This window comes from Vanellus vanellus (assembly GCF_965231255.1).
Source record: "Vanellus vanellus genome assembly, chromosome: Z".
NCBI lineage: Eukaryota > Metazoa > Chordata > Aves > Charadriiformes > Charadriidae > Vanellus > Vanellus vanellus.
In genome coordinates this window covers 53,421,364-53,448,299 of record NC_138908.1, presented here as the reverse complement: position 1 = coordinate 53,448,299, position 26,936 = coordinate 53,421,364, and the positions used below count along the sequence as shown (strand labels likewise).

General features: G+C 38.2%; 1 protein-coding gene across 6 annotated transcripts in view; it reads right to left on the bottom strand.

Moving 5' to 3' along the window:
* The window catches only part of NFIB (nuclear factor I B), a 182,094-nt gene that overhangs the window by 20,561 nt on the left and 134,597 nt on the right, over window positions 1–26,936 (bottom strand). For 2 of the 6 annotated variants that reach the window (XM_082497099.1, XM_082497097.1), the window contains exons 7-10: window positions 24,330–24,461; window positions 21,598–21,782; window positions 9,382–9,547; window positions 5,739–5,821 (exon numbers count right to left, since the gene is read on the bottom strand). In XM_082497099.1, the coding sequence (XP_082353225.1) occupies window positions 5,739–5,821; window positions 9,382–9,547; window positions 21,598–21,782; window positions 24,330–24,461 (566 nt within the window). Of the gene's footprint in view, window positions 1–5,738; window positions 5,822–9,381; window positions 9,548–21,597; window positions 21,783–24,329; window positions 24,462–26,936 lie in introns of those variants that run through there. The other 4 variants (XM_082497100.1, XM_082497098.1, XM_082497101.1 and 1 more) reach the window with 3 other exon arrangements.

Here is a 26,936-nt window from a genome sequence, read left to right as displayed (position 1 = left end):
CAATAACATCTTCCATCCATAAAACATTATCAATGATTTTTTTATTTATCTCTCACCTAACCACCCACAGAAAGAACATGGGGAAAGGATGCCCAGCCTTGCAGCAGATGGGGAAACCTCACAGGCAGCCCAGCCATTTCCTGACACGTGGAGCTGCAGCAGTCTCTCGTCCCTGCGAAACATCCTCACTGCTACGCTCATGAAGAACAAAGCCCACTGTAAGTGTTTCTCCAGGGAGGCAGTGCAACTCCCTCACCTGCCTCAGCTGCATCACAGGAAGGGGCCACAGGCCCAGGGAGAAGCAGAGCAGTAGGCTGGGTGCTTCTCCTAACTCCTCCAGCTGCCTGAAAGTCATCCACCTCCCTGCTCCTCCTCTGCCCTCCATAAAATCCAGGAAAGTGATTTTGGTTTGCACTTCCCAGTGCTGCGAGACACACTGATCTGAAGTTCTGCCCAAGAGCTAGATTTCACTATAGCTGCCTTTTCAGATTAGACTGGGCACCTTCCAATGACAACCATCCAGCAGAGTTTTAAGCATACAAATCCTACATACATTAAAAACCCATCATCAAGAGCTCAATCTTTTATCATAGTCTGAATAATTTTTACGAGTTAATATTTAAGCAGGTTTTGTATTCTCCTATTTAAAGAGCATTTCAAGCTTCTGCGATTGCTAGTGAAAGTAGATGTGTATTTTGGAAAGTGTAATAGGAGACTGTGTGATAGCTTCTGTTAGTTGAGAACAGTCCATAAAACTTAACATTTGCATATTGTCATTGTTTTGACTGAAACTTCCTTTAAATGTGTTTCCTTTCCAGCAAGCATATGTGAAAGGTGACCTCTTATCCATTTACATACCTCCCTGGTGGTCATGTGACCCAGTTTTACGTCAAACTGTCAATTATGATAAGGGACACAATAAGAACAGCCTAAGTGTTGATAACCTGTTTCCTGGCTTTACTGAGAAGTTCTGTTTAGGAGTCCACTTGTGTTCTTCTTTCAGCCTTCTGCTGAAAGCAAAAGCAACATCCACCCAAAACATTTTGCAAACAGATACTCCACGTTCAGTGGACATTTAAGTTTACAACTTCCATGATGAATAGAATTAAGCCAACTCCATTTTGAACTGTGTGATTCAGGAACTAAAGGATGCATCTGGTTAGAACAACTTCCTACTGAAGAGGCAGGGCAGTCTGGTGTGTAGGAAATAAAAAGCTAGCTACAATTTTCTGATTTTGTATTTTAGAGACCTGAAGTGTTTCTTATTACTACGTACATGGCGAATGTCTCACTCATAAATGTCAAAGCTGTGTGAAAAATATGTCTGCCACATGCCAAACCTGGAAAGTCCAAGCTCTAGTGAAAACCATGCCATTGAATTAATCAGGGCAAAGACTGGAAGAGTTCACTAGTTCCTCAGTAACTGGGCCAGCATTAGTTAGCACAGTTTACTGAAACAGACAGGAAAGTTCTAAAGGTCATTGTCTTCACAGACCCCAGTAGCCATCCCATTTATTTATATTTTTTAATCAAAACCAGAATCACCCATACATGGCTCCAAGGCACATTAAAATTAAATAAATGGCCAAGAAAATCTGTCAGCTATTTCATTCACTCCAACATATGTCTTACTATTTGTGAAACCATTGATCTGTATCTGCAGTAAATACAAATGTCTGTCTATCCATCCATCCACCCATCCACCTATATTTTTATATTGTTTACACAGGTAAAGGGCATGATTAGTATTTCTGGCAATGTTCTAGCCTTATAGCCAGAAACAACATCAACCTGTCTCTAAGTGTCTATCATTTCAAGAACGTAATAAATTCATGAAGTTGAGAACAGTAATGCAAGGAGACTACAGAAATGCCATCCCATAACTATGAGAATTCCGATCATTAAGACTTTAATACTGAACTAATAATCTCTCCATTAAAATTATTTTGTCAAAAGAATGGACACACAACTAGAATCTGGCAAGGGACTGTGTCCACTTGTAGAAGATCGAATTTGACTGAGTTTCCTCAATTCGTTGCTTTTTCCTCTAGTCGAGGCTTAGAAACTTCGAATCTTCAGTAGACACAAATCACAGAAAGAAGGGGGAAAAAAGGTGCTCCCACATAATTTTAAAGATTATCCAACCTTTCTTTTATGCACAATTCATTTAAGGTGTTTCTCAGCACAGATGATGAGCACCAAGTAATAGGTTTGACTGCGTAAAATAATACCACCAACCACCAATAGTAAAATTAAGAAAAACTCTCTCACTCGGGTACTAGCTCTTATCACTTCCCTTGTCTCTTCCTATGGTGCCCTCCCTGCAGTTACATTATCAATACTTAACAACTCTCAGAAGCTGATGCTGAATCAAGAAAAGCAAACCAAGTGGTCATTAACAATTTGTAATAGACAGTTGGGGGGGCTGACATGACTTTTTTACAACAAAATTATAAGATACATGTGACTCTCTAGATGTCACTGAAGCATGAGATATGTTTTGTAACTGTTCATGTCACAGTATAGAAATACTTAGCATTTCAAGACAGGTAACAGGAAAACCCACCAGCAATTGCAGCTGAAAGTGGACTGCATAGTTATAGTTCCTCATTAGAAGTGTGTCTTCCTAACTATCAACGAAGCATGCAAAGAAATGCACATAACAGCATATTTTTCACAGTATCCAGATCAGTAAAAGTAAACAAACTGCTCCCATTGGTGCTATTATGCACTGTCTTTCAAAGTTGTATTCAGCGCTTCCCATCTAAATGTGAGTATTCCAGGTAGGTTGTGCTATAAAGTGTTTACTGGAATCTCCAGCAAGCTATCGCTTTGTCAAAAGATCCCATGTAAGTGCACATTGCAAAATACAAGTGTAACTTTCAAATTTATTGTGGTTACTGTAATCTAAACAAGCTACATAATGGTTCTTTTTAACAACAACAAAAAGTACTCAACAGTACATGCCAATATTTCTCATAACCAGAGAGAATAAATCTTCATAAAGACTCCTCCAATGAAGTAAAAAATGTACCGGTGACAATATTTATTCTTGAGGGGTCAATGTGCATTACAGGGTATGGTGAATGTTTAAAAGACCTCTCTGGAACTAAAACCATTGGCTTTCTAATTTAGAATTTCTCTCCACTAATACAAAATGATTGATTGCCTTTATTTCATGTACCCCTTGATTTTTCTTTTCATTCATCATAGGCTGCTTTAAACCAAATGCATTTAAAATCTGCCACAAGAAGAGTGGTCTCTTTTAAACTGTTGTAAAGTAATGAAAGGACATAGTAAATCAATCTCGTTTCTGCCTTACCAAAGGATAACCTTTGCTCTATTAAAGTTGTTTAGACAATCTCGGTGCTCTACCTCACTTTCTGGGTAATAAACATATATGGCACTGTCATCTCAGAGTTGCCTTTAGGATTTAAGTGAGTGAAGGTAACTAATTCATTAGAAACTTATATACACCCATTTAAATACTTGTATTTATCCATATGAAAAAGCTTTGTTGTTCAAGTATTCTGTTCTTTAAAATGGTTTCAGCAGTACATACTATTCCCTAATTTTGTACATATTTATATGTGTAAGCATCCACATACACACCCCCCCACCAAACACACTCAGGCAAGCATACACATATATTCATTGCATAAGTTAGAAAAGAATGGAGAATTCACATAAAAGATGAAATCATTACACAATTTTTAAACTTACTATATGGCTCACTGGTCACCGATTGATGCTCTTGGATTAACATAACGAGACTATGAAGCAATATACTTTAGAAAGGAGAACGTTGGTTTCACCCAGTGGCACTGAAGAATTTTTCTGTTTATGAAGTGTATGTGAGAACTAATTTATTTTCCTCTTCCCCCTAAGCCATCTGGCCACATGTTTTACCATGAAAGGGAGTATAAGACAGTGCATGTAAACACCAAAGGCTGTGATGACCCTGAGATCCCCCTCACTTTTATGTTCCTATGACACTGATGAAATCTCCAAATTTATTTCCATCTACACAAAGCCAAAAATATACAGAAGATGCAGGAAATAAGCAATATATGATTTACATGTCATAAACTCAGCCAAGAAAAAATTAAGTGTGCTGCCACTATGTTCTAACACGTGACAAGAAGTTTGTAACTCTTTCAATGAACTTGGAAGAAGGCGGAGTGGGCTTAAGCAGTAGCAAATTTGCAGAAAAAATTGTGTCTAAAAACATGTAATGAAAAAAAAAATTATTGGACATCCTCAAACTAAATGGATGTCAGAGACTTTTCAAAGGATACTACGTAAAACTTCACATGAAAAGAAGAGAGACGTTGTGTGTGTTTTAAAATACAATAAATATATGCCGTATCTTTTTAAAAGAACCATGTTATAGTAATTAAAACACATTTTATGACACAACAATCTTTGAGAGGTTAAAAAGAAAGCAATACACCAGAAAATTTACTGAAAAATGAATGGTTGGCAAAACCACTAATTGTCATTTGCTATTTTCATAAAAGTGTACAGATGTTTCCAGTTAGGCCTCACTGGTTACAAAAAAAAAAAAAAAAAAAAGTTGGCAAAGCATCAACTGTCTTGAATAAATGATCATCTTTATGATTTTCTCTGAACTCTGTATGTGGTGACCTTTAAAACGGACATACTGCCACCTTGCCCTGGGAGTGGGTAGGGATAGAGAGCTCCAGATGAAGCATACTTCAGCTATATCTCAGCAAACACAGAACAGGTAGGTTTTACTGAAAAATGAAACAGGCACGTGTACCAACTGTTGACAGGAACCAAAGCCTGAGAAGAAAATACACTACAATAAATACCAAGGACTATTTAACAGCCCTTTTTGTACTGTCACATTCAGGTTTTTTCCTTGTAACATTTTACATGCTGTTAATTTCAAAGTCCTCTACTGTTAAGATCTAGGAGCAACACAAACACACATCATAAAATATGTTAAAGTTCTAAAGGGTCTGAATTTATTCCTGTTACTAGCAATGTAGCATTTCTGTATATGCATGGCCTTGCTACTGACTGCAGCTAATTTGTTTGTAAGCCATCATTAATCTCGGCTGTATATTTTCACAGTTTGGGTAAACACTTCATTTGCATTAAATTTAGAGCATTAATGAGATGTGAAATTTAAAATGCTACTTGAAACATAAATGATGTAAGAAACTAGAACAAAACTGTGGTTTTATCACGTTTAAAATCAGCAGACCAATTTAAACCTATTAAACTAGAAATGATGATGTGTTGCATTGAGAATTTGGTTTTATAACTCATCTTCTAGAACTAAAATAAATGTAAGCTTAAACATCTGGGGAAAAAACAAAATAGCTTGAAAGTAATATGTTGGACTTTTCGCTTTGGACATTTTGCTTAGTTTTTAAACTGATTTTGAAATAAGTATCTGTTCCTTGTACACCTCGTTCTCTTTCCTAAGGTCCTATAAAGATTACATGTATGAGCTCTTCACAAATAAAACAACTGAAAGAAATAAGACTAGAAGTTCCTTAAGATGGTACAAATCTAAGAAATAAAGCATATGCTAAATTGATGTTCCTTAAAAGGTTCAGTTTTGTTTTGAATAAACTTCATTTTCAGATGACAAATACTGAAACCCTTAGGATCCCAGTCTAATCCAAGATAACAGTGGCAACACGTAGGAAGGTAATATCGCAAAATCTTCTCTATATCATTACACCTATGTGAAACTTGCCCACCTGTTGCTGGTGTAGGAAGGATGGGTCTCTTGGGCTTAGTCCCACATATCGATTGGCTTGGGATGTGCCTGAGGCTGTGTAGGCTGATTAAGGAAGAACAAAACAGATTGATAAAAATACCAACCTATCATAACTATTACCCTGTGCAGGTACAGTACAAATATGAGAGATCCAGAGTTACGAATTTGCAAGATATAGGATGTGTCTGTGGTTTTCTTTTATTTTAACTTTAATAGAATACAAAAGGAAAAATTGGACCAAATTTGGAAAGGCTTGTGTAAATTCCTATGAACTTCAATGGAAGCTGCATGTGTAAATCACAATGATGTCTCTTGTTAAATAAAAGTATTAATTTTTTATTTTTAATTAAATGATTAATTTTTTTAAAGTGATTAAATAAGGTATGCATTTGAAGGAATCAAGAGCCTGATTCTTATTGCCATTACACCAATCTAAGGCACCAGTGGAATCACTGAGATTACAACGTTGAGAGAAAGTGCACATTTATTATTCTCACTGCTGTGAAGGCCCATCACAAAACTGTAAAAGAACAACAAAAATTGGAATCAAAATTTCAGTTTACTTATGTGGCATAAAATGAATCTTTATAGGCCTTTGGAAACAGGATGTAATCTGATTAGTATTTTAATGAGAAGAGAGCTATTTTTTACTGTGCAATATAATACTAAATATTCAACTCCCCTATGCATCAGGAAACAACATTTTCCCAGGGGACAATTTAAGGAAGTATCTTGCTGTCTGCTACAGAAGATTAAAGAAATCCATTTCTGAGGAGAAAGGGGATGGTAGGTAATGCTGGGATTAGTTGCAAGATATGGATCCTTCACCTGTAGGTCACATCCCTGTCTGGTCTCTGTCAGTAATCCCTAAAACCCATTACCCTCTGATGGCTTTTGGTGGTACTTATGAAATGAAGTAGGTGGTCTTGCTCCCCTTCCCAGTGTGGAGATGTCGCACTGCAACTTGCAGCATCACAACCAGGAAACTCGCTGGCAGAAAGAGCAAAACTACTAAAATTGAACAGACATACACAAGGATGCCAGTGAGGAGCTAGATGGGAGTACTTACTGGATTGGCCTGTTAGTATTAAAGTCACGTAGCCAGTACAAGTAAATGAAATCCATTAAATTAAAAAAAAAAAAAAAGGCTTTATACAGTAAACAGGCTTTACTGAAAAACTGTCATAAAAATTAATCAGTTATTAGAAGGAAATTATGGTAGAGGCCACAGGGTTCCCCAAATATTATCAAAGCCTGCTGTTCTTTCTCATTCAAAACAATTCTGCTATTGCACTTCAGAATGAAAAGCAGTGCTAATCATTTGCTGTTTTATTCTCATCAGACTGAATAATAATGATAACTTGTTGTCCAAGCATATGTTTTACATATATGTATATATTTTGAATCAATCAATCAATCACTTATTGCAAATAGTAAAACTATGCCTTAAAATATATTTAGTCTTGATTTTCCCATTACATTAGTATTAACACTCTGTGTGGCAGGTCTATTATGACTGATAATACAGTTTATATGAATTCATGTATTATTTTTATATCAGCAGGACATGAGCACTCGTTTTTTGCTATTTTCTTCATCAAAAGCTATGTTCCTTCACTTTTTTGCTCTTACAGTTACCAATCCAGTTTCAAAAGGCTTTACCAAGCAGAAAGACTACTGCACTTCTCTGAAAACCGTAACACTCTGAACATGTAGCATTTATACGCTATCTCATATGCAGAACTCACACATTCAAATAAAATTTGTACATGGGGGGCTTTTGTTATTATTTACATGATGTAGTGACAGACATTGGATCTTTAGGCAAGAAGTTACTTGCACAGTGCTGTGGAAGCACGAGGAGGCCTTATTTCAAATATCTAAGCTGAAATGTTCCAAGGTTCATGAGGAATCAGATACCCAAGTTCCGATGAACTGCATGAGAAACTGGGTGCCGACTTCATCTGAAAATATAGTCCATGTTTTTCCCTTAGCAGTAGGACATTGAACAGATTAGGTTTGCTTTCCTATAATGATGAATAGTACGGTCAGATTACCAAAAAAACATCCCAGCGTAGTTCTGTCATTTTATTTGTTCTTTTTGCCATTTGTATTAGAAAGCCTGACCTCATCTGAGACACCTATGTAGGCCAGGCACGATCATGTCAAACAGGAAGAAGAATGAAACTGTGAATACTTGAAACCATACGTGAACTCAGTTCTCTCAGTTTTCTATTCTGGACCAAAAGTTTAGTGCAACAGCTTCTTGTTTGCTGGTAAAGCTAACTCTTCTTAAAAGGTGCAAGAACTGTACCACAAAGCACCTGGGAGGGTACAGATATACTCTACCACCTTTTAACAAAACTTCTACTGTACTAAAAGAACAGCTAAAACCCTTCCATAAATCTATCTAATATTTTTTTTTATACTTAAACAATAGTTGTTCCAAAAGTTATTACTATCCTTTTATAATGAAGGCATAACCAGTTTTCCTCCTTTACATCTCAGCCACTCTTATGCAGTTGAGTCTCATCTCTGCTTCGTATTCTAATAAAAAGGTTTAAAGTAGTGTAACACCTAAGAAACATACAGTTTATGATCTCTCTGTTAACAAGACTAAAAGTTATGGACTGGATTCCCAGTCCAAATACTAAACAGGTCTAAAGCAAGTAATTTTAACGCAATGAACCCTGAAGATATTCATATTTTTAAAGACTGGTAAGTTTTCTTCCAAAGGATATGTCTGGCAGCGTCTCCTAAAGATCTTCACTACTCTGATAAATACTGGTAACACTGGCCATCTCAAGTCCAAATAAAAGTTCAAAGACAAAAGAAATGCAGAAAGTAGTTAAAAAGCAACATTCTGCATCATTGAGCATAAGATGAGTATTTGGAAGAGATGACATTACCCTATACAATAGTAACACCTTTGCTCTTATTTCCAAAACTGCAATTCCATTGAAGATAATAGGATAAATAATATGGTCCTATAGTAATAAAGACCTTAAAACATCAAAGTTAGGGTTTGGTTTTTGTTTGTTTGTTGTTGGGGTTTTTTTTAAAAAAAAAAAAGAACAGTGGATCTACCATCCATTGCAGCAGTGACAAGGAATTAAATTTTTCTTTTGTCATATCAGTTGTTTTTGCTAAAAACGACACAACCTATGTCAACATGCAATTGTCATAGCTCGGATTCAGTATGTGTTGTAACAAGGCTTGATTTCTGTAGGAAAGCTCATTGAGGAGCAAATTATCCAATTTCTGTCTGGAATTCCACCTGTGGGTCATTGTAAAACCTTGCTGTCTGAGTGTGCTTCTCAATGTCTTTACAATGTCCACCTTAGATGAACAACCACGTTCTCTTTTTCTTGAATAGTGGTCAAATATGCAGGCTTTTCCCTTTCATTTTGGTTGTCATGTCACAAACTTTGCTTCTTGTAACATGATGCATTGGTTGAAATTTGGGGGGGAAAAGCTTTGCAGTCAGATCACATTTGCTCTCCATCTAAAATGATGAGCATCCGCTTGGTCAAATAGTAGGAAAAGGCGCCTTTTTCTGGCCTCAATTTGAAATCATATTGGATCTTCGATGGACATTTTTTGTTTCCTAAAGAAATACTTACTGGTTGCTGTAGGTGAAGATGCCTCACCTTCAGTGGATGTAGTGATGGGTTTAGTATCTGTCATGGTCAGGGTCACAGGTCGCACCGCACTGTGATGGGGAGAGGGTGCCAAAACTGGAGTAAAATGGCCAGGCACTTTCCCTACTACTTGACCACTGCTGTTAGGCTACAAAACAAAACCAAAAGAATGCCTTGTGAAACATACACATTGTGTTTAAGGAACCTACCCACCTATCTTAGGGTTCTCCAGAATGCCCATCACTGTAGTAGCTTTGTGCTGGAATGCGCCGTTCTAACAAAGCTATGAATATCAATGTGGTATTTTCAGCAGGCAGATCCCTCCTGAGATAAGTAGTACATGCTTAAGTAGCAGTACCTTTTGGTAAGCATTTTTTTCTTTCTGGATGCAACATGCATCAGACTGTTTCAAAACGTATTTGCTGTTCACGCAGTGGCTGTGAACCACAGTAAATCTCAGAATAGCAGGATTAAACTGACCAGGCATTGACCCTAATGTACAAAGTATTAAGAGCAAATGAATGATGCAAAACCTCTGTTTTCACATGCCATACCACTCTGGCTTGGAGCATAACCAAGACTTGACCACAGTTGTCCACAGAGATTACACATACTGGAAGGCTAACTAATAATCCACGTTTGGGAGTTGGGGAGAGGGTTAGGATATGATGCACCATAATGCATACGTCATAACATCTGGCCAAAAGCTGACTACCAAACACACAGAAGTGTTCAATAATGGCAACTTTGCAACTCAAGGGCATAATAAACGAAATAAACTTCTTCCACAGATACAAGAGGCAGTCTGCATATGACCTTATGGTACAGGTCATCAAGGTAATATGCTATTTTCTGTATATAGGCACATCTGACTTTGGCAATGTTCACCAGGAAATGTTTATCCAATGGATAAACACACCTTAGACATTTTGTGTGACTGTAAATACTCCAACAGCAAATAACCCGCAGTAAAAATTAGCAAGTAGTATTTTTTTCAACAGTGGCTGATAACTTTTGTCTTAAACTGATTGTGTGTTCTGTGAATCATAGGTATTTTAAAACACAGCCATACAAGTAAAAAATACTGAGATCTCATTATCAGAAGAATCTTGTTAAATCTGAGATAACTCAGAGTAAAGTAATGGACTGATAAAGGCCCTGATTCAACTGATACAAGGGAAGGTTAAAAGAGGTAATCATGACTCTGGTAATGAAATAATAACTGGGCTGAGACAATTACTGCAAGTACGTGCACAGTATAAACACACAGAAGAGGAAGGAATTATTTGGAAAGTACAGGAAGTATAAACTTGGGGTAATGGAATGAAATCGAGAAGGAGGAAATTTAAAATTAATAGCAGGAGAAAATTCCTGGCAGTATGATCTACTAGACTTTGCAAATGCCCCCAGGGGAGAGTCTTGTTCTTTAGGACATCTAAAACTAAGCTAGAAGAAAATGCTAGAAAATATAAGTGCAAATGGAGACCAATCTTGCATTCATAAGAACACTGAGCAATTAGCAGACTACTTCCCTCTCTAAAATCACAAGCCTTACAATGAAAAATAACAGCAAAAACATACACTAATGAGAAGTGGCCAACAAACTACCCCTCTAAATGAAAAAAAGTCACCCCTTAAACATAACGGTAAGTTTGAAGGGTTGTTGGAGCCGGGGTGGGAACAGGAGAGCCATGAAATCCCAAGATCTTGCCAATATAGCAATTGGGTGGTATTTACCACTTTTTCATTCATGTTCCGTTGCATAAGCTAAGTTACTACCAGGAGTTTAGTAATGGGTATAAGTGTCAGCTATCAAAGTAGCTTCACAATACGAAAGCAGTATAGATTCAAAGGAATGACAATACTTTCACAAATAGCACAATTTTCCCTAATAACTGGCATTCTACATTAAGTTTTATTCACTAGGTGAAACTTAACAGTTATATAGATCTCTCTTATTGTGTGTACTTGAAATGAAAATGAGGTGTGGCAGAATATACACAGGACAATTTCTAGAGAATAATGTGGCCTAAAAGGTTACTGAGCATCGGTTTGCATGCTTACATGACCGATGGGTCATAAGTGGGGAACTCGCTCAGTAATCACAGAGGTCTTTCCTCAAGAATACAAATTACATCTTTATATTAAAGTAAACAGTAATACATTAAGCATGTTTCAATAAGTCCACTTTCTTTGGGATCTAACTTAGCAGTGGTTTAGGGAATTTTATTCTGTGCGCTCTATTTTAAAGGTCTGACAGCCTCTGCAACCAGACATCTTGGCGACTAGAAATCTGCCTCGACCTGCTTTAGAACAAAATGAAAATTTTAACTAACATAAATTCAGAAAATCTCTTAAGAGTCTCTAAAATAAATTCCCCATACAAAAGACCCAAGATACTCCACAACTTAGAGGCAAGTATTCTCAATTGCTGACTGCAAGTTGTACACAGTTCAACCTGAGACACCTCGATGCTGCAATAAAACAGGCTCTGCTGGAGGTAAGAGAGCCGTGGCACAGTTTGAAGCATTTGTAGGGGAAACTGTCAGAAGTTTAGGCGGGTCTTATGGTAAACTTTTCTCTAAAACACCGAAAAACTTGTCAGTAAGACCTGCTTGCTATGTTGGACAGGATTTTCAATACGTTTCCGGGGAGCCCGTTGCAGAGGCAAGCCCCCTCTCATGCCACGGCAGCCCAGATCTCCACACAGCCTGATGGAGGGACTACCACCTCTCAGTTACGTCTGGTAGCTCCTGGGTGGAGTCACTGACTTGTGACCACAGGGCTACCTCAGAAACCTTAGCTCATGTGCTGTGCTAACAAATCACAAAAACAACTGAGAATCCCTGACCAAAACAACCAACTTTTATTAAAAGCTAAGAAGGAAGATTCCAGGGAGTTCATAGATTAAAACAGCCAGTGTCATCACCTTCCAAATGCAGCTCTGTCTCCAAAGCCAGACTCGAATGAATTAGAAGGACACAGCTGGAGACCAGGATGATTTACAGCAATGTATCACGTTCTACTGTTCCCTAGTGATCCCGATCAACAGGAATGCAATGGCTTACATGGACTCCAGCTTAGCCCTTGTGCGTATGGTCCAAATGAGCAAACCCTTTCCTTGCTGAGTTATAAGACAAAGAATATACTTATAACCCATTCCCACATAAACCGTGTTTTTCCCTGTGCGATACATAACAGCAGTGCAGTGCATCACCCCATTTCATCCAAAATGAGGGTGAAACCCTGTACTTGTTGAAATCCAGGGTGAATCTGTTAGTGATTTTGTGGATGTGGTTTGTGACACACACACCCCCAAGTGTTTATACTTCTATTTCTTTTCTTTTTTTTTGTCTTCTTAAATGGCAGCTATTGTTCCGTACCTGTCCCACATGCAAAACTGGGTGCAGATACAATACAATGAAACTGAGGTCTGCAACCGCTAGACAGCAAAAAAGAAACCTTGGAAGTAAAGAAAGGGAAAACTCACTACTTTGGTAAGTTTATTTCTTATGGTTCCAACGTTTCAAACTCTGACTGCACATTAGATTTCAAACGCAATTATAACCTGGTGACCCACCTCTTAACAATTTTATTGCATTTCGTTGCATTTCCCCAAGTATCTTCTGACTGCACTTTATGATTTATCCTGGTTTTATTTTTCTAACCTCTGACATCTATTATTTTCCTTTTTCAAGTACTTTACATCTGTTTCAATATTTGTAACACAATGTTTGTTGTAAAAATTTTGCAGTAATGTCAAATACTGTAAATTGCAATAAATGTTCAGGTGTTACTGCTCAACAAACAAGATAACACAAGAAGGGATAAGTACAGATATGACAGAGCTTAGTGTACCATGTCTAAGAACCTAACTTCCCCCCTCATGCTGAAAGTTTCCTGTATTTAAATTTTTAACTAAATTCCATTGTAGGGAAGCACATCCCTACTGGGATTTTTACACATATGATTCTTCTTCAGCAATCCCAACTGCCTTTCAGATGTGAACTAAGATCCTGCCTCTGATACAGCTTGTCATGGGAAATGGTACATATGAAATTTCCTTAAAACTTCATTGTTCTTCCTAGGTCTGCAACTTTTGAAAAGAGAATTTATGAAAAGCAATCTCATACCCTCCCAAATTCTCTTACATGAATGTCACTCATAAGAAACCTTCCTGAAACGTCCATACTTGTCCCGCATGCAGTGAACAACAATGAAGCACTAAACAAAACTAATACTTAAGTTATCATAAATAGTTTGCAGCTTAACATCATAAAGCTGTCCTAAACAAACAGATCATGTAATTGGCTCAGAGTTATTGCTTAGGTCTGTCTTCAGACTGACGCTGACATGGACGCATTGGTTTATATGCAGTCAGCACTTCTATGGTTACCTTTGCAAACACAAAACTAAAAGCTTTTTAAATAAAGGTCTAGATTCTGGACCGCGGTAGTTGATAGCAGTACAAGCTCAAGAACACTGCCTCTCAGATGTGTCAAGTCCTCTGTTCTGCTTTAAGTTTTCAGTGCAAAGAGGGAAACCCTATGGTCAGAAATAGCCCTCTGAAGTTGTCGATTCATGATCTTATTGAAAACTGGCTGCTAGAAAGAGCTTTTGTGATCTGTTCTCCTTTTAACTTTTGCAGTTATGTCAAAAGATATTTTAGCGTGGAAACTATGTATCTATTGGACTGTATCCACTTGAACTACAAGTGTCAGTATTTATAGCACATCATCTAATACAAATTCATTTTGTCCTTATTTAAAACAAGTTCTAGGTTCTAATTCCAGTTTTCCCTGAAGAGATTCTTACAGACAAAAGCATTACAGGTGAAAAATCAACTGTTACCATCACCTAGGGCATCAATATGTCTGCGTGATGGATTCACAAGCAGAGAGATGATGCCTGAGGCATAAGCCTCAAGCAAATTGCATGGAGGCAGCTGTGTTAGATAAACAAGCTGCGCATTTGAAAATGGGAGAGGGAAAGAAGCAAACGCAACAAAGGCCTGGCAAATTTAGCCCTAATTTATGCAGGTATACATTTTTCTGTTGTTGGATTGGAGGCTAATTTGATTTTCAGATCTGCGTGACATTTTCCACCTTGTTAATTCACACCATCTTGAATTTTCACAGATTAAGCCATTCATGTGCCCAAAGCCACAGTTCAGTTGTATTCACTGTCATAGCTGTAACATCACCTAACTCAGATTGTCAGACTGTTAATATCTGATTGTGTGCGCTACACATACTTTCAGTTAGTCCCTAGGTCTGAAGTCTGAACAGAAACTTGTAACAGATATGAATATGGACTTTCTTAAAATCAGGATTCACTATACCTGTTTTCCCTGCTAGGATTTTACTAACATATTTATAATCGGTAATTAATCAGCCTCCTCTCAGACTTCTGTTCACGAATTTGTCCAAGTATCAGCACATTTACACCTTAGGTCTTCAGTTACATTTTAGGACATTGTTTTGTCATCGAGCTCACTAATTCCAGCGTTAAAAAAATCTTTCTGATTCCATAGTGAAATGGCAACACTAACATCTACACACGAGATATCCAAACATAACAGAAATTTTATATACATATAAAAAAATTCACATAAACTATTAAGTTGCTTAAATGATAAAATAAATTTTATGTTTAAATTTGCAGGGTGCTTTTTTACAAAATAATTGTAATTGTAATTATAATTCCAAATGAAATAATTTCCATTTTGCTTGGAATCTTAAATACAAAGCATCTCCAGATAAATAATCAACAAAGGCCAGAAATCATCTTAATCCTGTGCATGTCCTAGGTACAGCTACACATGATACTGTGTTAGGTACTGCAGAAGGAGGTTCCAGGGCTTAACAAAAATTATGTTATTCCAGCTAACCACTATGCTTGGGGAACAATATATTTGCATCTCAAAACACAGGCTTTTCAACAGAAACCCTGTGTTTCCCAAGATAGTTACCCTATAGTAGCTAGGTGATCAACAAATGAGTGCAGTTTAGTCAAACTGGATTCAGTGGGTTTGGGAATACTCTGTGACCCATTTCTTCTCAACAGTTCCAGTCCCTTGTAATAGCAAAGTTCAGGTACTATGGTGAAGAATACCACTACAAAACCCTATGGCAGTGTAGTTTTGAGATCATTGATTGAACTAATTTTGTTGATGAAGCTGTAGAAGATCCAGTTCTGCACATTTTGTTCCCCTGCTCATGTATTAAATATCTTGTTTTAACAGTTGCCTACTAGCCACAACTAAAACTTGGAGATCACAGCTGGTAAGTTCTGTCCATGCCATTGTGCTCTGTGATAGCCACAAAGGGTGATGGATGTTCCAGAAAATCTACAAGTAAAATAAACTGGAAGAAGTATCTTCCATTTTTCTAACTCCCCCCATCTTTTTTTTTTTTTTTTTTTGGGGGGTGGGGTGGGGTATACAATGCAAACCCAGCCTTTTACCTCAGTAGAGCTTAGAGCTTTTGCCTCAGGCAACCTAATGCTACGTCACCTGTAAACACCCAATGGCTATGTTAGTCTCCCACTGAGACAGCTCAATGGTACAGGAGGCAGCTTCACCAAGTGTGCAGAAGACATATCCTCAAGTTATTACCTAAGTAATATAACACAGTGTCTTTCAGACTCCACTAAACATGAGGGAATGGTATTATTAGAGCACTGCCAGTGAGACTGAAGAAAGTAATGTAGGGCAGTTCCACCTCAGGTTGAACCTGGTGGGTTCCATAAAGCATTTGTTTAACAAAAAGCAAGGCTATACGAATTTCCTTTCTGCTATTGGATACTATGGTAGAAACGGAAATGTACTTTGCCTTTTGATAGTGCCTCTTACCACTTTTCATAAGGATGAATCTCACTAGTTTCCATACCCTTGCAACCTGAGTAACTCATTGCTACAGCACATCTTACACAGACCTCACTGGGAGATGCCACACAAAAGCTTCAAGTGTTGTGACACGCAGCTACCTGTCTGCTTGAGGAATTAGCTTTAGAAAAAACATGTTGTTGCCAGTACTTGGCTGACAACATCACTTCTGTACTACTTTCTGAGAAAAACCAAGGTGTTGACTTTGATCTATACAGCTCTGAGTCCCATCCATTCGAGAAACCATTTTCCTCTTGATGTCACGCTGCTGAAACTGAGAGCAACTGCAGAGCTTCAGCAACCCATGTTCAGACACAGATATCATAAGACATCCTAGGTGAAGAGTCCTCCATCCTGAATCACAATTTTATCTGTGAGCTCAAAAATCTGAATTATTTGCCTACACGTAAAGCACGAAGAAATACCCAGCTTGCCTTGTACTTTTGCCTTTACAACAGAGTAAGCCCATGTTACACAAGCATAGGAAAGGAAATTTCTTTGTAGATAAATGTTCAAAAGATATCTTTGGGTTAAATGGTATTTCATGCACCCTGGAGACTTATAACTGTGCATTTAATAAACTAAAAATCAGCAAACTAAATACAAAGTAATCATTTACAACTGCAATTAAATCTTTAAAGGCTTTGTCAGTAGACACAGTTAAGCTAATACTCTCTCTCTCTCTGCCTCCCAATTACAATTAAAAACAGCACATTGCCATATTTAATCTTCAATAGTTTCTTAAAAATTACAAGGAAAGACTGGCCCAACAAGCTGAAAACTACTATATGTCAACAAATAAAGGTGCTAGCTATACCAAAGAAACAATATGCACACATACTGCTTGTGTCAGCTTATTCTGCTAGTATTCTCCCAGGAACCAACAAGAAACTGTTTGACCAGCCCAAACGCAGCCCCACAAGATTCCCTCCTCATTGCTAAATGACTGCAGCTATTATATTGAAGTATGACAAAGCATCTGCCTGGCATTCCTGAAGAGTGCGCCTATCTTTCATTGAACAAAAAATCGAATACCCCAGTCAATTATGAGAGGAAAGTAAATGGCCTCACCAGCTTCCAGAAGCAGCTCTTCTCAAGCAGTTCAGATATTTCTGTCTTCAGACAAAGATAAAACCATTAAAAAGATAAAGCTGCAAACTAGACCACCTTGCAACAAAGCGCAACATTACAGCACCCCAGGAATTTTAGTCGGTATGTGGACAGTGGTAGCCTCGGACTGTAGTATGTAACAAGTGCAAAACATTTATTGTAAGAGGAAAAGGGCCCAATACTTAGCTCCCCCAAACTGGAGGCAGTTTTACCATGCCATTGAAAACTGCATATTTCATCAAAAATATCGCAAAATTTGGTTTAACGTTACCTGTAAACTGTGCACTTCATAATCCAAACTCAAAGGGCTTGCAAGATTGTCTACTTCTGTTTGCTTGGTTCAGTCAAAAAAAAATTTTCACTGATGCCAGAGTGTTCTTCAGCAGGATTCACCTCAGCTGTCTGCTTTACCATCGTTTCCTTCATCACACTTGCTGACCCCTCTGTGAATCACTACACCTTAATCAGGAAATTATTCCATTTAACGTAACAGGGCATTAAGTTTTGAGCTTTTGGGTTTGAATTCAGCCACACAAGTGTTGTTGAGCTTGGTGATTTGTTCAGGTTCATTGGAAGTCTGATTTTGATACTGTATATTGATTCATACACTCTCAATTATTAATGCATTTCAAGTGTGTGCAGATTTGCGTGTATGTGTGTGTGTGCGCACATGTGTACACACACACAGAGGAGGTAATATTTTCCAAGATTAAAAGATTAACCCATCTGGAATCATTCAAAAAGGAAATACATGTTCAAAGTTTGTGGTAGCTTTGAAAATCTCAATACACCATAGACGGATAAACACCCTAGGTGGATTAGACACGTAACAATCAATTAGTTTTTGCTGAAACTTACAGTGAGTAACAGGTATCAGTTTAACTGTGGAGAGACCAGCACCCCATCACAATAAAGATACCTACTCACACACACAATCTCATCCAGTAACATGCATGCCTAGCTAAGAAGAAAAGTGTTGAAATAAGTATAATAAAAAGAGCTCAGCAGAATCACTTAATTACTGGAAAGTACAGCAGTTCTCAAAGCCTCGGGAATTTGCAGACAACTAGTTGGAGGCAAGTCCAGCTCTATATCTCACAAGGTCCATTTATGTTCAGTACATTAGTTTATTTATTCTCCAGATTGAGCAGGGGATAAAAAGCAGATATGCATGAAGCCAACAGCCACGTCTCTCTTTTGTTTAGGATCATCCATTGTTTAATAATTTTTCACTGCAGCCAAAGGGCCTGTTTGAACTTCCTGACTGTTCATCACACATAATTTGGAGTATTTAACATTATGTCAAGAAAATTGCCCACTGCTTCCCACCGTGGAAACCTATGGGATCTCTATATCTTTAAACTAATTTTACTTAAAGTATTCCACTGAATAGCATGACTGTCTCACTATAATCAGTGCAGCAGTAATGTAATTAATCTCAAAATTGCTGTGGGGAGTACAAGGCATCTCAGTTGCTTGTCGTAAAAATCTAAATTAGCGTATTACTGAAAGATGTTGGGGAGGAACAGTTCATTTTAGGTAAATGCTGTCAGGGTATCCATCCTTTCTATTTCTAAAGCTGAAATTAAAACTATCATCATAGTTCTCCTTTTGAAATCCAAATGAGTATGTTTTGAGGTGGGAAAGTATAATTAAATTTGATGTGGTATTCCTACAGATGCAGTTTTGCATTTTATAATAATTAAATTTGCTTGAATAAAAATTCATGTTTTATTTAGAAAAGAAAAACTGGTTTGGCTCAAAGCATGCCATTGTATCAGAACAATTCCCTTTTGTCACTGAAACTTCACAGACGGCTGCTTCTTTTCCTAAGCAAAAAAAAAATTATTCTTGCTATTTTACTTTTTGTACAGCCATCCTTTAACTGTTCTATTTAGAGATACTTTGACTGGGCATGCAACTCCTCTAAGGTACAGCGTATCTCAGAGGTGAACGCTAAAGAATTAAATTTAAAAGAGATTCCACTAATAATAGTGATTAATGACAATAAATTGCAGAGAATAGCTGATGCAGGTGCCTGGAATCCCACACTTGGCATTGTTTAACCCCATCCCCTCTTCTCTGGAGCTAAATCAAATATCAAATGAAATGAAAAACATTACCCTAATATAAAGGTTATGAAAGGTGACGAAAGTAGTAAATTGAGGCCAGTTTGGCCTGTTATTCCCTATGGTGCCACAACACAAGAATAGGAAGTGTTTTGAGTTTGCTACTACTCTGAAAACAATCAGCAGGGTAAAATTTTATCTTTTAAGGTCTAAAGATTAATCTTTCAACTATGAATAAGGGAATAGAGTAAGACTCTTGTTGTGTAAAGAGTTGAAAGTGCCTCTCCTGCTCAATGAATATACTCCCCAATGTTAAAATCACAAGACAGCACATTTGTCAACTGTCTGAAAGAAAGTCAGATACTTCAATTAGATGTTGCATTTTTTCAGCGATGATCCAAAGCAGAACCCTGAACAATCCAGAGAGATTATCACCTAATCTGCTCTTTTAATATATATAAAAAATCAAAATGTAAGTAAAACAAGCACTGAATAATTAAAGAAATGCATAACAGTAAGGGCCTGATTTTAATTTGCATAATTTTTCCCTTAATAGTGCCTAATTAAGACATCAGTTTAAAAAAAAAATCCAACAGAACTCTAAGATTTTCCACACTGAATTAACGTTAAGGACTTTTAATGGATGTCTTAATTAGACTTTGTTATTCATGGAAATTTTGCACAAATTAAAATCAGGTCCTGCATGCAACATTCCCAGCTGAGTCTCAGCAAAAATGCTATATGGGACTGAAAGACTTTTAATCCATGTGCAGATAGCAATTTGTATTCTAAAGCCGACGTACTCCATTTTCACTTTTTGGTTTAATTTGCATTAATATTGTAACCAACAAAAATCACATAGTTAGGATCTATCCCTTCAAAGTAAATTTTGATTTTATAGACCCACTTTTTTATTTTTTTAAATACGTAGAAAGTCACGCAGCTGGACCAGAGCACTAGCCTGTGGAGACGGTAACCACAGTGACCTTCTGAACAGCCCAGAAGGGCCGTATCTGTTATTTAACACTGAAAGTTTGATTCAGTCTCAAATTCTATTGCTGTTGCTGAAACGAAGGCTGAAACACCTGTTGTTATTGGTGAAAAACAAAACAAAATGAAGCCCAAAACAAAATGCTGTCACAGCAACCCCTTCATCCCTGATAAGACAGTCTTTCCAAAGGAACCTAACTCTTAGGAGCAGGAAAACCTGACCGTTGTCTCTTCAGCTTACGTTCCCAAGGTTCTTGCAAAAAACATGCTAAAACACAAGCTACAGGGCTCCACAGGAGCCTTTCAGACAAGGCATCAATAATAAATAACAGCCTGAGCGGTAAAGATTACGTTACACTGACACTGGAAATATTCCAAGTATTGACAGACCAAGTCTCAACTGCAGTTTATCCCATAGCGCAGATCACATGCTGACGCTATCTGCTGATGCTATCATGGAAAGCAGTTTTGCACACAGCCCTTCACAAATTACTTCACTAATGAAAACCATGTTAATTTCACGTATCAGACACAAGTCTGAATCGGTGTAGCAGCCAGGAACTCATCTGTTACTGCATGTTCACTACAAAAGGAAGAAAAAAGGATTTTGTGGGTCTGTGCTACGCTCACTACAGCAACGTCCTCATGTCTGTGCAAAGAAGCGTCAGCTGCCTATGAAACAAGGCAAGCATTACCTTGCCAGAGTTTATTTTCATTGTTGCTCTACAAATATACCTGTATATCCATGCGTGCGCCTGTGTGCACCTGTACGTATCAGCGCACCTCTTGCTCCATCCTGCAGCAGGAGCTTCATCTCTGGCGGCCCTGCATGGCCACAGAGGTGCCCGGCCTGCAGGAGGTCTGCGGGACCAGGACCTGCCCTGTTAGTGCTGCCGGGTCGTTCGGGACAAGTATTTTTCTTACGCTTGACAGAGGAACAGTGAATGGATATGCACCCTTTATTCAACCATGCTGAACAGGAAAAGTTGCTGGCTCACTTGTATGCTTATATGCTTATACACTTATATGCCAGCTCCCAGCTTGCTCTGAGACCAGAACTAGTGAAATACCGGTCTCGATGCACTGGAAGACACACATTCCTCCTAGGATTTCTTTTGGAGGGTTCGCATTGTTTTACAGTACCTGGCTAGTCTGCGGGCTGGACGGGTCGTAAGAAGGTACGTAATTCTTCAGAGTATCCTGAGGATTCAGGTGGGGAGGATATCTGATCGTTGGATGAGAGAAGTAGCTAGACGGGGCAGGAGGGAGAATAGCTTGTGCTGGAAATGGCAATGGTGAAGGTGGAGGTGGAGTTCTAGTTGAGATGACTGGAGAAGATAAAATAAAATTAAAATTACTTCGCATCTTGTTTCTTCTAAAATTCTTCACTTCTGTGTTACAGCAAGAAAAATAAAAAGTCAGTTATAAATCAGTACACTCCACTCCTGCTTCATGGCATCTTTACAGAAAAACTTCCATGTCCTCTCCTCACATCATCCCAGGCAACAGAAAGTGCTACTGTTTCAAATCCACAAATACTGTATCTCATTTTGGGGTTGTGGGCTATGCCATCATACTTTTTCTTTTTTTTTCATTAAACAGTAATCATTCTCCAGCATAAAAGATATTTCAACTATACAGTTTTCCCATCTGGAGCCCAAATACACAAAACAAATATTTTACTCAATAAATAAAACTTACACTTTTATCCACAGTGCTCCAACAGAAGAGAGCAAAGTCACCAAGTCATGGTATCATAAAATCATAGAATGTTTGAGGTTGGAAGGAACCTTAAAGGTCATCTAGTTCCAACCCCCCTGCCACGGGCAAGGACACCTCCCACTAGACCAGGTTGCTCAAAGCAGCCTGGCCTTGAACACCTCCAGGGATGGGGCCTCCACAACGTCCCTGGGCAACCTGTTCCAGTGCCTCACCACCCTCAGAGTGAAAAATTTCTTCCTAATACCTATTCTAAATCTTCCCTCTTCCAGTTTGAAGCCATTACCCGTCGTCCTATCACTGCATGCCCTTCCTCACTGCATTGCACTCTACCTGCCACACGTGGTAACACAGTAATTACTCATCAATAACACCATGAATATTAGCTGACCTTTGTGAAAATGCTAATGAACATTCAACTTCAGGGCCTGGGAAACCAATCCATCCAATAAAAATATCTCTTACGAACAGAAAAGTATCTACCCTCTACATATTTTTCTTTGCATTCTCTTTCTTCCAAGCCCTACAAACACACATTTATCCATCTATAGGCTATACGTAACATCTAGACAACCGGCAGTGTTTTCACAGTGAAAGGAATGTGCAGCGTATCCTGCTGCTGCCCAGTTGTCCTCCTGGAAGTGAAGAGCGTTCTTTGATCACACTGCACAAGAACCCGCTTTCCACCTTTGCTACACATCTATAGAGCACCTACTTGGTGATGTATTAAAAAGGAGGTACTGAGTTCAATGGAAATAGAGAAAGGACAACGGTGTTTTCATCTTCATTAGTGGGAGGGTACAAAATCATGTCTGTATAAGCAAGGTATTTTATAAACTGCTCACAGTTCTATAGTGTATCAGCACAAGCACACCAACACTGCTCTTCTGGACCACCTCTTATATCTTTGGGTTTTTTCAACTTAATTTTTAAATTACTTGCTATTTTTGAGCTGGGACCAAGTCAGAGTTTGCCCAAGAAAAAACAACAGTAGGAATGTTCCAAAATTGCTGTACTTGGTAATCAAAACCTTGCAAATCTCAAAAGCATTGCTCACTGACGTAACAGAACAGGCTACACAGATAGAAATCAGGTTTTCTAGCAAGTAAACAGCTCATCTACCAATTAGGTTATGATTGTCACTCAAATACATATATCTAAAAATGATACAGTAAAGCAAATACAAAGATCTACACATAAGTATAGGGCCAAAAAAAGAATTATGGAACCCTCTGTTGTGACAGGGTTATTTTAATCACAGCCCCACCAGTTCCGTTTAATCATAAAACATTCGTTACTGATCTGACATGTGGGAGCTGTGCAAAACAAACACAAGTGAGCAGAAATCTATCCCTACCATTTCACCCATCATCTCTGATGTGCTTGAGTATTTCCTGATAGTGGAAACCTTGGAGAGAAATGAATCCCTTTGTTGCAGTTTATAAGGAGACACGGTGAGCTGGAGCTGCTGAGGGGAGACTTCTGAGGACCGTGTTCTTATCTGAAGCATCAGGGTCACTCTCACCTCTAAAATTAAACAGACCGTGATGCTGGAATTTCCCTGTCATTCCGAATAAACCCTCAAGATAACATGCGCACCGTCACATTTCAAGTGTCTCCTTCACACTTTATGTGAAGTTTTACTACGGATTTATTATGGATTTCAGAAAACAAATATTGAAAAATATTTATCAGGACTCTACCTCCTTAGACAGGGCATTCAAAAGAAGCACTGGTACTTATTTCATTGTGTCACATAGTGAACGTGGTAGTGACTTCTCTTGTGTATTTAACCCTACCTATTTAAACACAGGATAGTCATAGCAACAATAATAAAAAAGGACGTAGATGGAAGGAGGAAAGATGGGGAGGATTTTTTCCTCTGTCAACCTTCTTCATGCATTTTACAATTTATTTAACTCACTGGTTAATCCTAAATCCTTTCCAGTAACTTGCAGCTGTCAGACTACCTGAACTGAGTTTAATGAGCATTCCTGCAAGGATACCCCGACTTCTTCCATTTCTACTCTTATCAGTATTATAAATGGGATTAGGTCTCTAAGAAAGTCTGCAAAAATGCATCACAATCTGATTGTAGGAAAGGAGAACAGACCAAATTAATAGGGAGGTATTTCTTCCTCCTCCATAACCCTCACCACTGTGTGCAACTCCTGGGATTCCTGGGTGGTGATGCTGGGGAAAAGTGCTCAGTCTCGGTGAAGAATCCTGGGGAGAAGTAGGGCTAAACAAAGGCTTTTCAGGTTTCTTCATTGTAGGAGAAGACATATCTGCAATAGAAAAACAATGGAACAGCAACATTAGCTTAGAAGCCCGTCTCAGGACGCATCATTTTGTAGACTGAAGATATTTATTTTTACTGTTCTTGCATAAATATTGCTTGGTGACCCAACTCCCCTATGACCAATAAACTAATTTTAAACTATTGCTTTCAAACTTGAGAATGAATAATAATCCCCTAACTGGTCTTTGTCCTGCAAAACAGAAACTACATTCCTTTCATACCAGACAAGCCAAACAGTGAAGAAATGCATGTCTTCAGGACCTCTCTAGACACTTCTCAGCTCCCAGATCACCAAATAATCTGCTCCTTCAACAGCCACATAATCTTTATTGCATTTTTTAATGGAACACCTACACTCAGGTGTGGTCACTGTCTTACACATGCCGGTTTATGGTATTTATTATTTTGTTATTTCAAAACCCATCCCTTACGCTTCCCAAAACCATAGAGAAACAATGTAACCTCCCTATGAATAAAGGATACTTTAAGTTCTCTATCTCATATTTTCCATGTCTCGAGTAGGGCCTTCCCACCTCTTCCTTCCAGTCTCCCTATCAACAAAAATGTCTCTTTAGAGCTCACTGTGTGAAGATAAGAAACTAGTGGGGACAAATGTATGATTTCTACCATGCGGGGCTACTGATATTGCATAAAGCAGAAATCCTGGATTCTTTCTGAAAAATTAAATTGATTAACCAACATTTGTTGGACTTTGCACCAAATTGTTTCAAAGTTAATTATAATATTTTTATAGGACATGTATCAATACTGTAAGTGGGTTCCATTTCAAATCAATGGAATTAACCCATGTTTAAAGCAAAGGTCATTTCTTAAGTACTTTACTGGACTGGGGCCACTTTGCAGCTGACTTTCCTACATAGACCGTGTTAGCCTTAAAGTGATTTTGGCACTTTTAATATTGGCACATGGTATTGTGCTATTCTGGGGGATGTACAATCATCTTGGAAGACAAAGACAGGCCTGCAGAATGTGAGCACCTTACTGAGGGAAAATTGGACCAGTGCTTTCTGAACTGGCTGGAGTCTGAGAGTGGGTTATCACCCTGACAGACATACTTAGAGCAGGACCCATCAATCTGAAAGACCACTTGTCCACTCTGCCCCATCCTGCTGTCAAGCCCTGCAGAGGCTCTGGCACCAGACCCAGAACAGACTCTTCCAGTGCCCCTCCACCATCCTCTGTCAACTCCCCTCCTCCCCTTTGGTCCTGACTACTAAGTCTGCTGATTTCCCAGATACCCTGCAAGGTTCACCTCTTCAAGAAGGCTGCTGAGAAAGGATCTTATTCAGCAAAACATTCGTCAAGAGCAAGGAATTGCTCTACAATACAGCAATTCAGCACTGGCTCAGTTTTAACAGATATGACAAAGGTTACTGTATGCTTTTTATTATACTGGTCTGTTGCAATTTTATGTTGCTACCAAAAACACTGAGTGCTGACAGAGGAACTTCTAGCTGTCTTAGAAAAATTTGGTAAATAAATTGTTGTTGGGGAAGAAAATGGAGGAATATTTTGTTTCCTTGAATCTAACAACAGGTAGCAAAGACACAGTTGCCAAACAGTTACAGTTTTGTTGAATACATTCTGCTAAGCTAAGAAATAATTTTTGAAATTGCAAGACTGAATTTTTTTAAATTGAATTTTGCATAGGAAAACCATGATGAGAAGGCACATTAATTCTAGAACAATTTTCAAATATTTCATTATGTTTTATTTTCTGCTCAAATGACGGCCCTAGATTTTTCACATAAGGCCCCAGTTCCATCAGAGCAAGAAAATTCTCACACCTCCACAACATATGTAGCGTTTTATAAAAGCCCAGGACAAAATTAACCAGCTATTGTCTTTGTATTGTGGCTCTGTGGATGCACAATCTCTGTCTTTACAGAAACACCGCAATGTAACAGTCTGAGAAAAAAAGATAAGTGTGCCCAATAGCTTGTAGACACAGCCTCCCACTACAATGCTGTGGTGATCAGTAGTTCTCACAGAACTTATCAAGTATCTTTTTGACTCTACCACATATAGGCTGTCACAAAAGAGAGAATGTACAAACAGTTTAATTTTATTTCAAATTAAAAGTACTGCACTTAAGTCTCCCTAAAGAAAAAACAAACTATGGGCTGAAAGTGGAAAATCTTTTCCTTATGTAAAGCTCATATTCAACAAAAGAACTCATGAAAGAAAGAGCTGCCTAGCTCCTGAAGGTCTGCATGCGTCAGCAGCTCTGATTTCTGGAATGCAAGAGAGATTTAATTTGGTTGGTGACTGTTACTTCATTAAACAAGCAAAAGTTGTTGTGTTTTTCAAAACCAAAATATTTAGTGGCTCGAAAGAAATATACTATACGAAGTGCAATATAATCAGAGTCTCCATTAACCCCCCAGCGGCACCACTAATTTGAAAAGAATCTACTAAAAAGGAGATTGGTGACTATGAT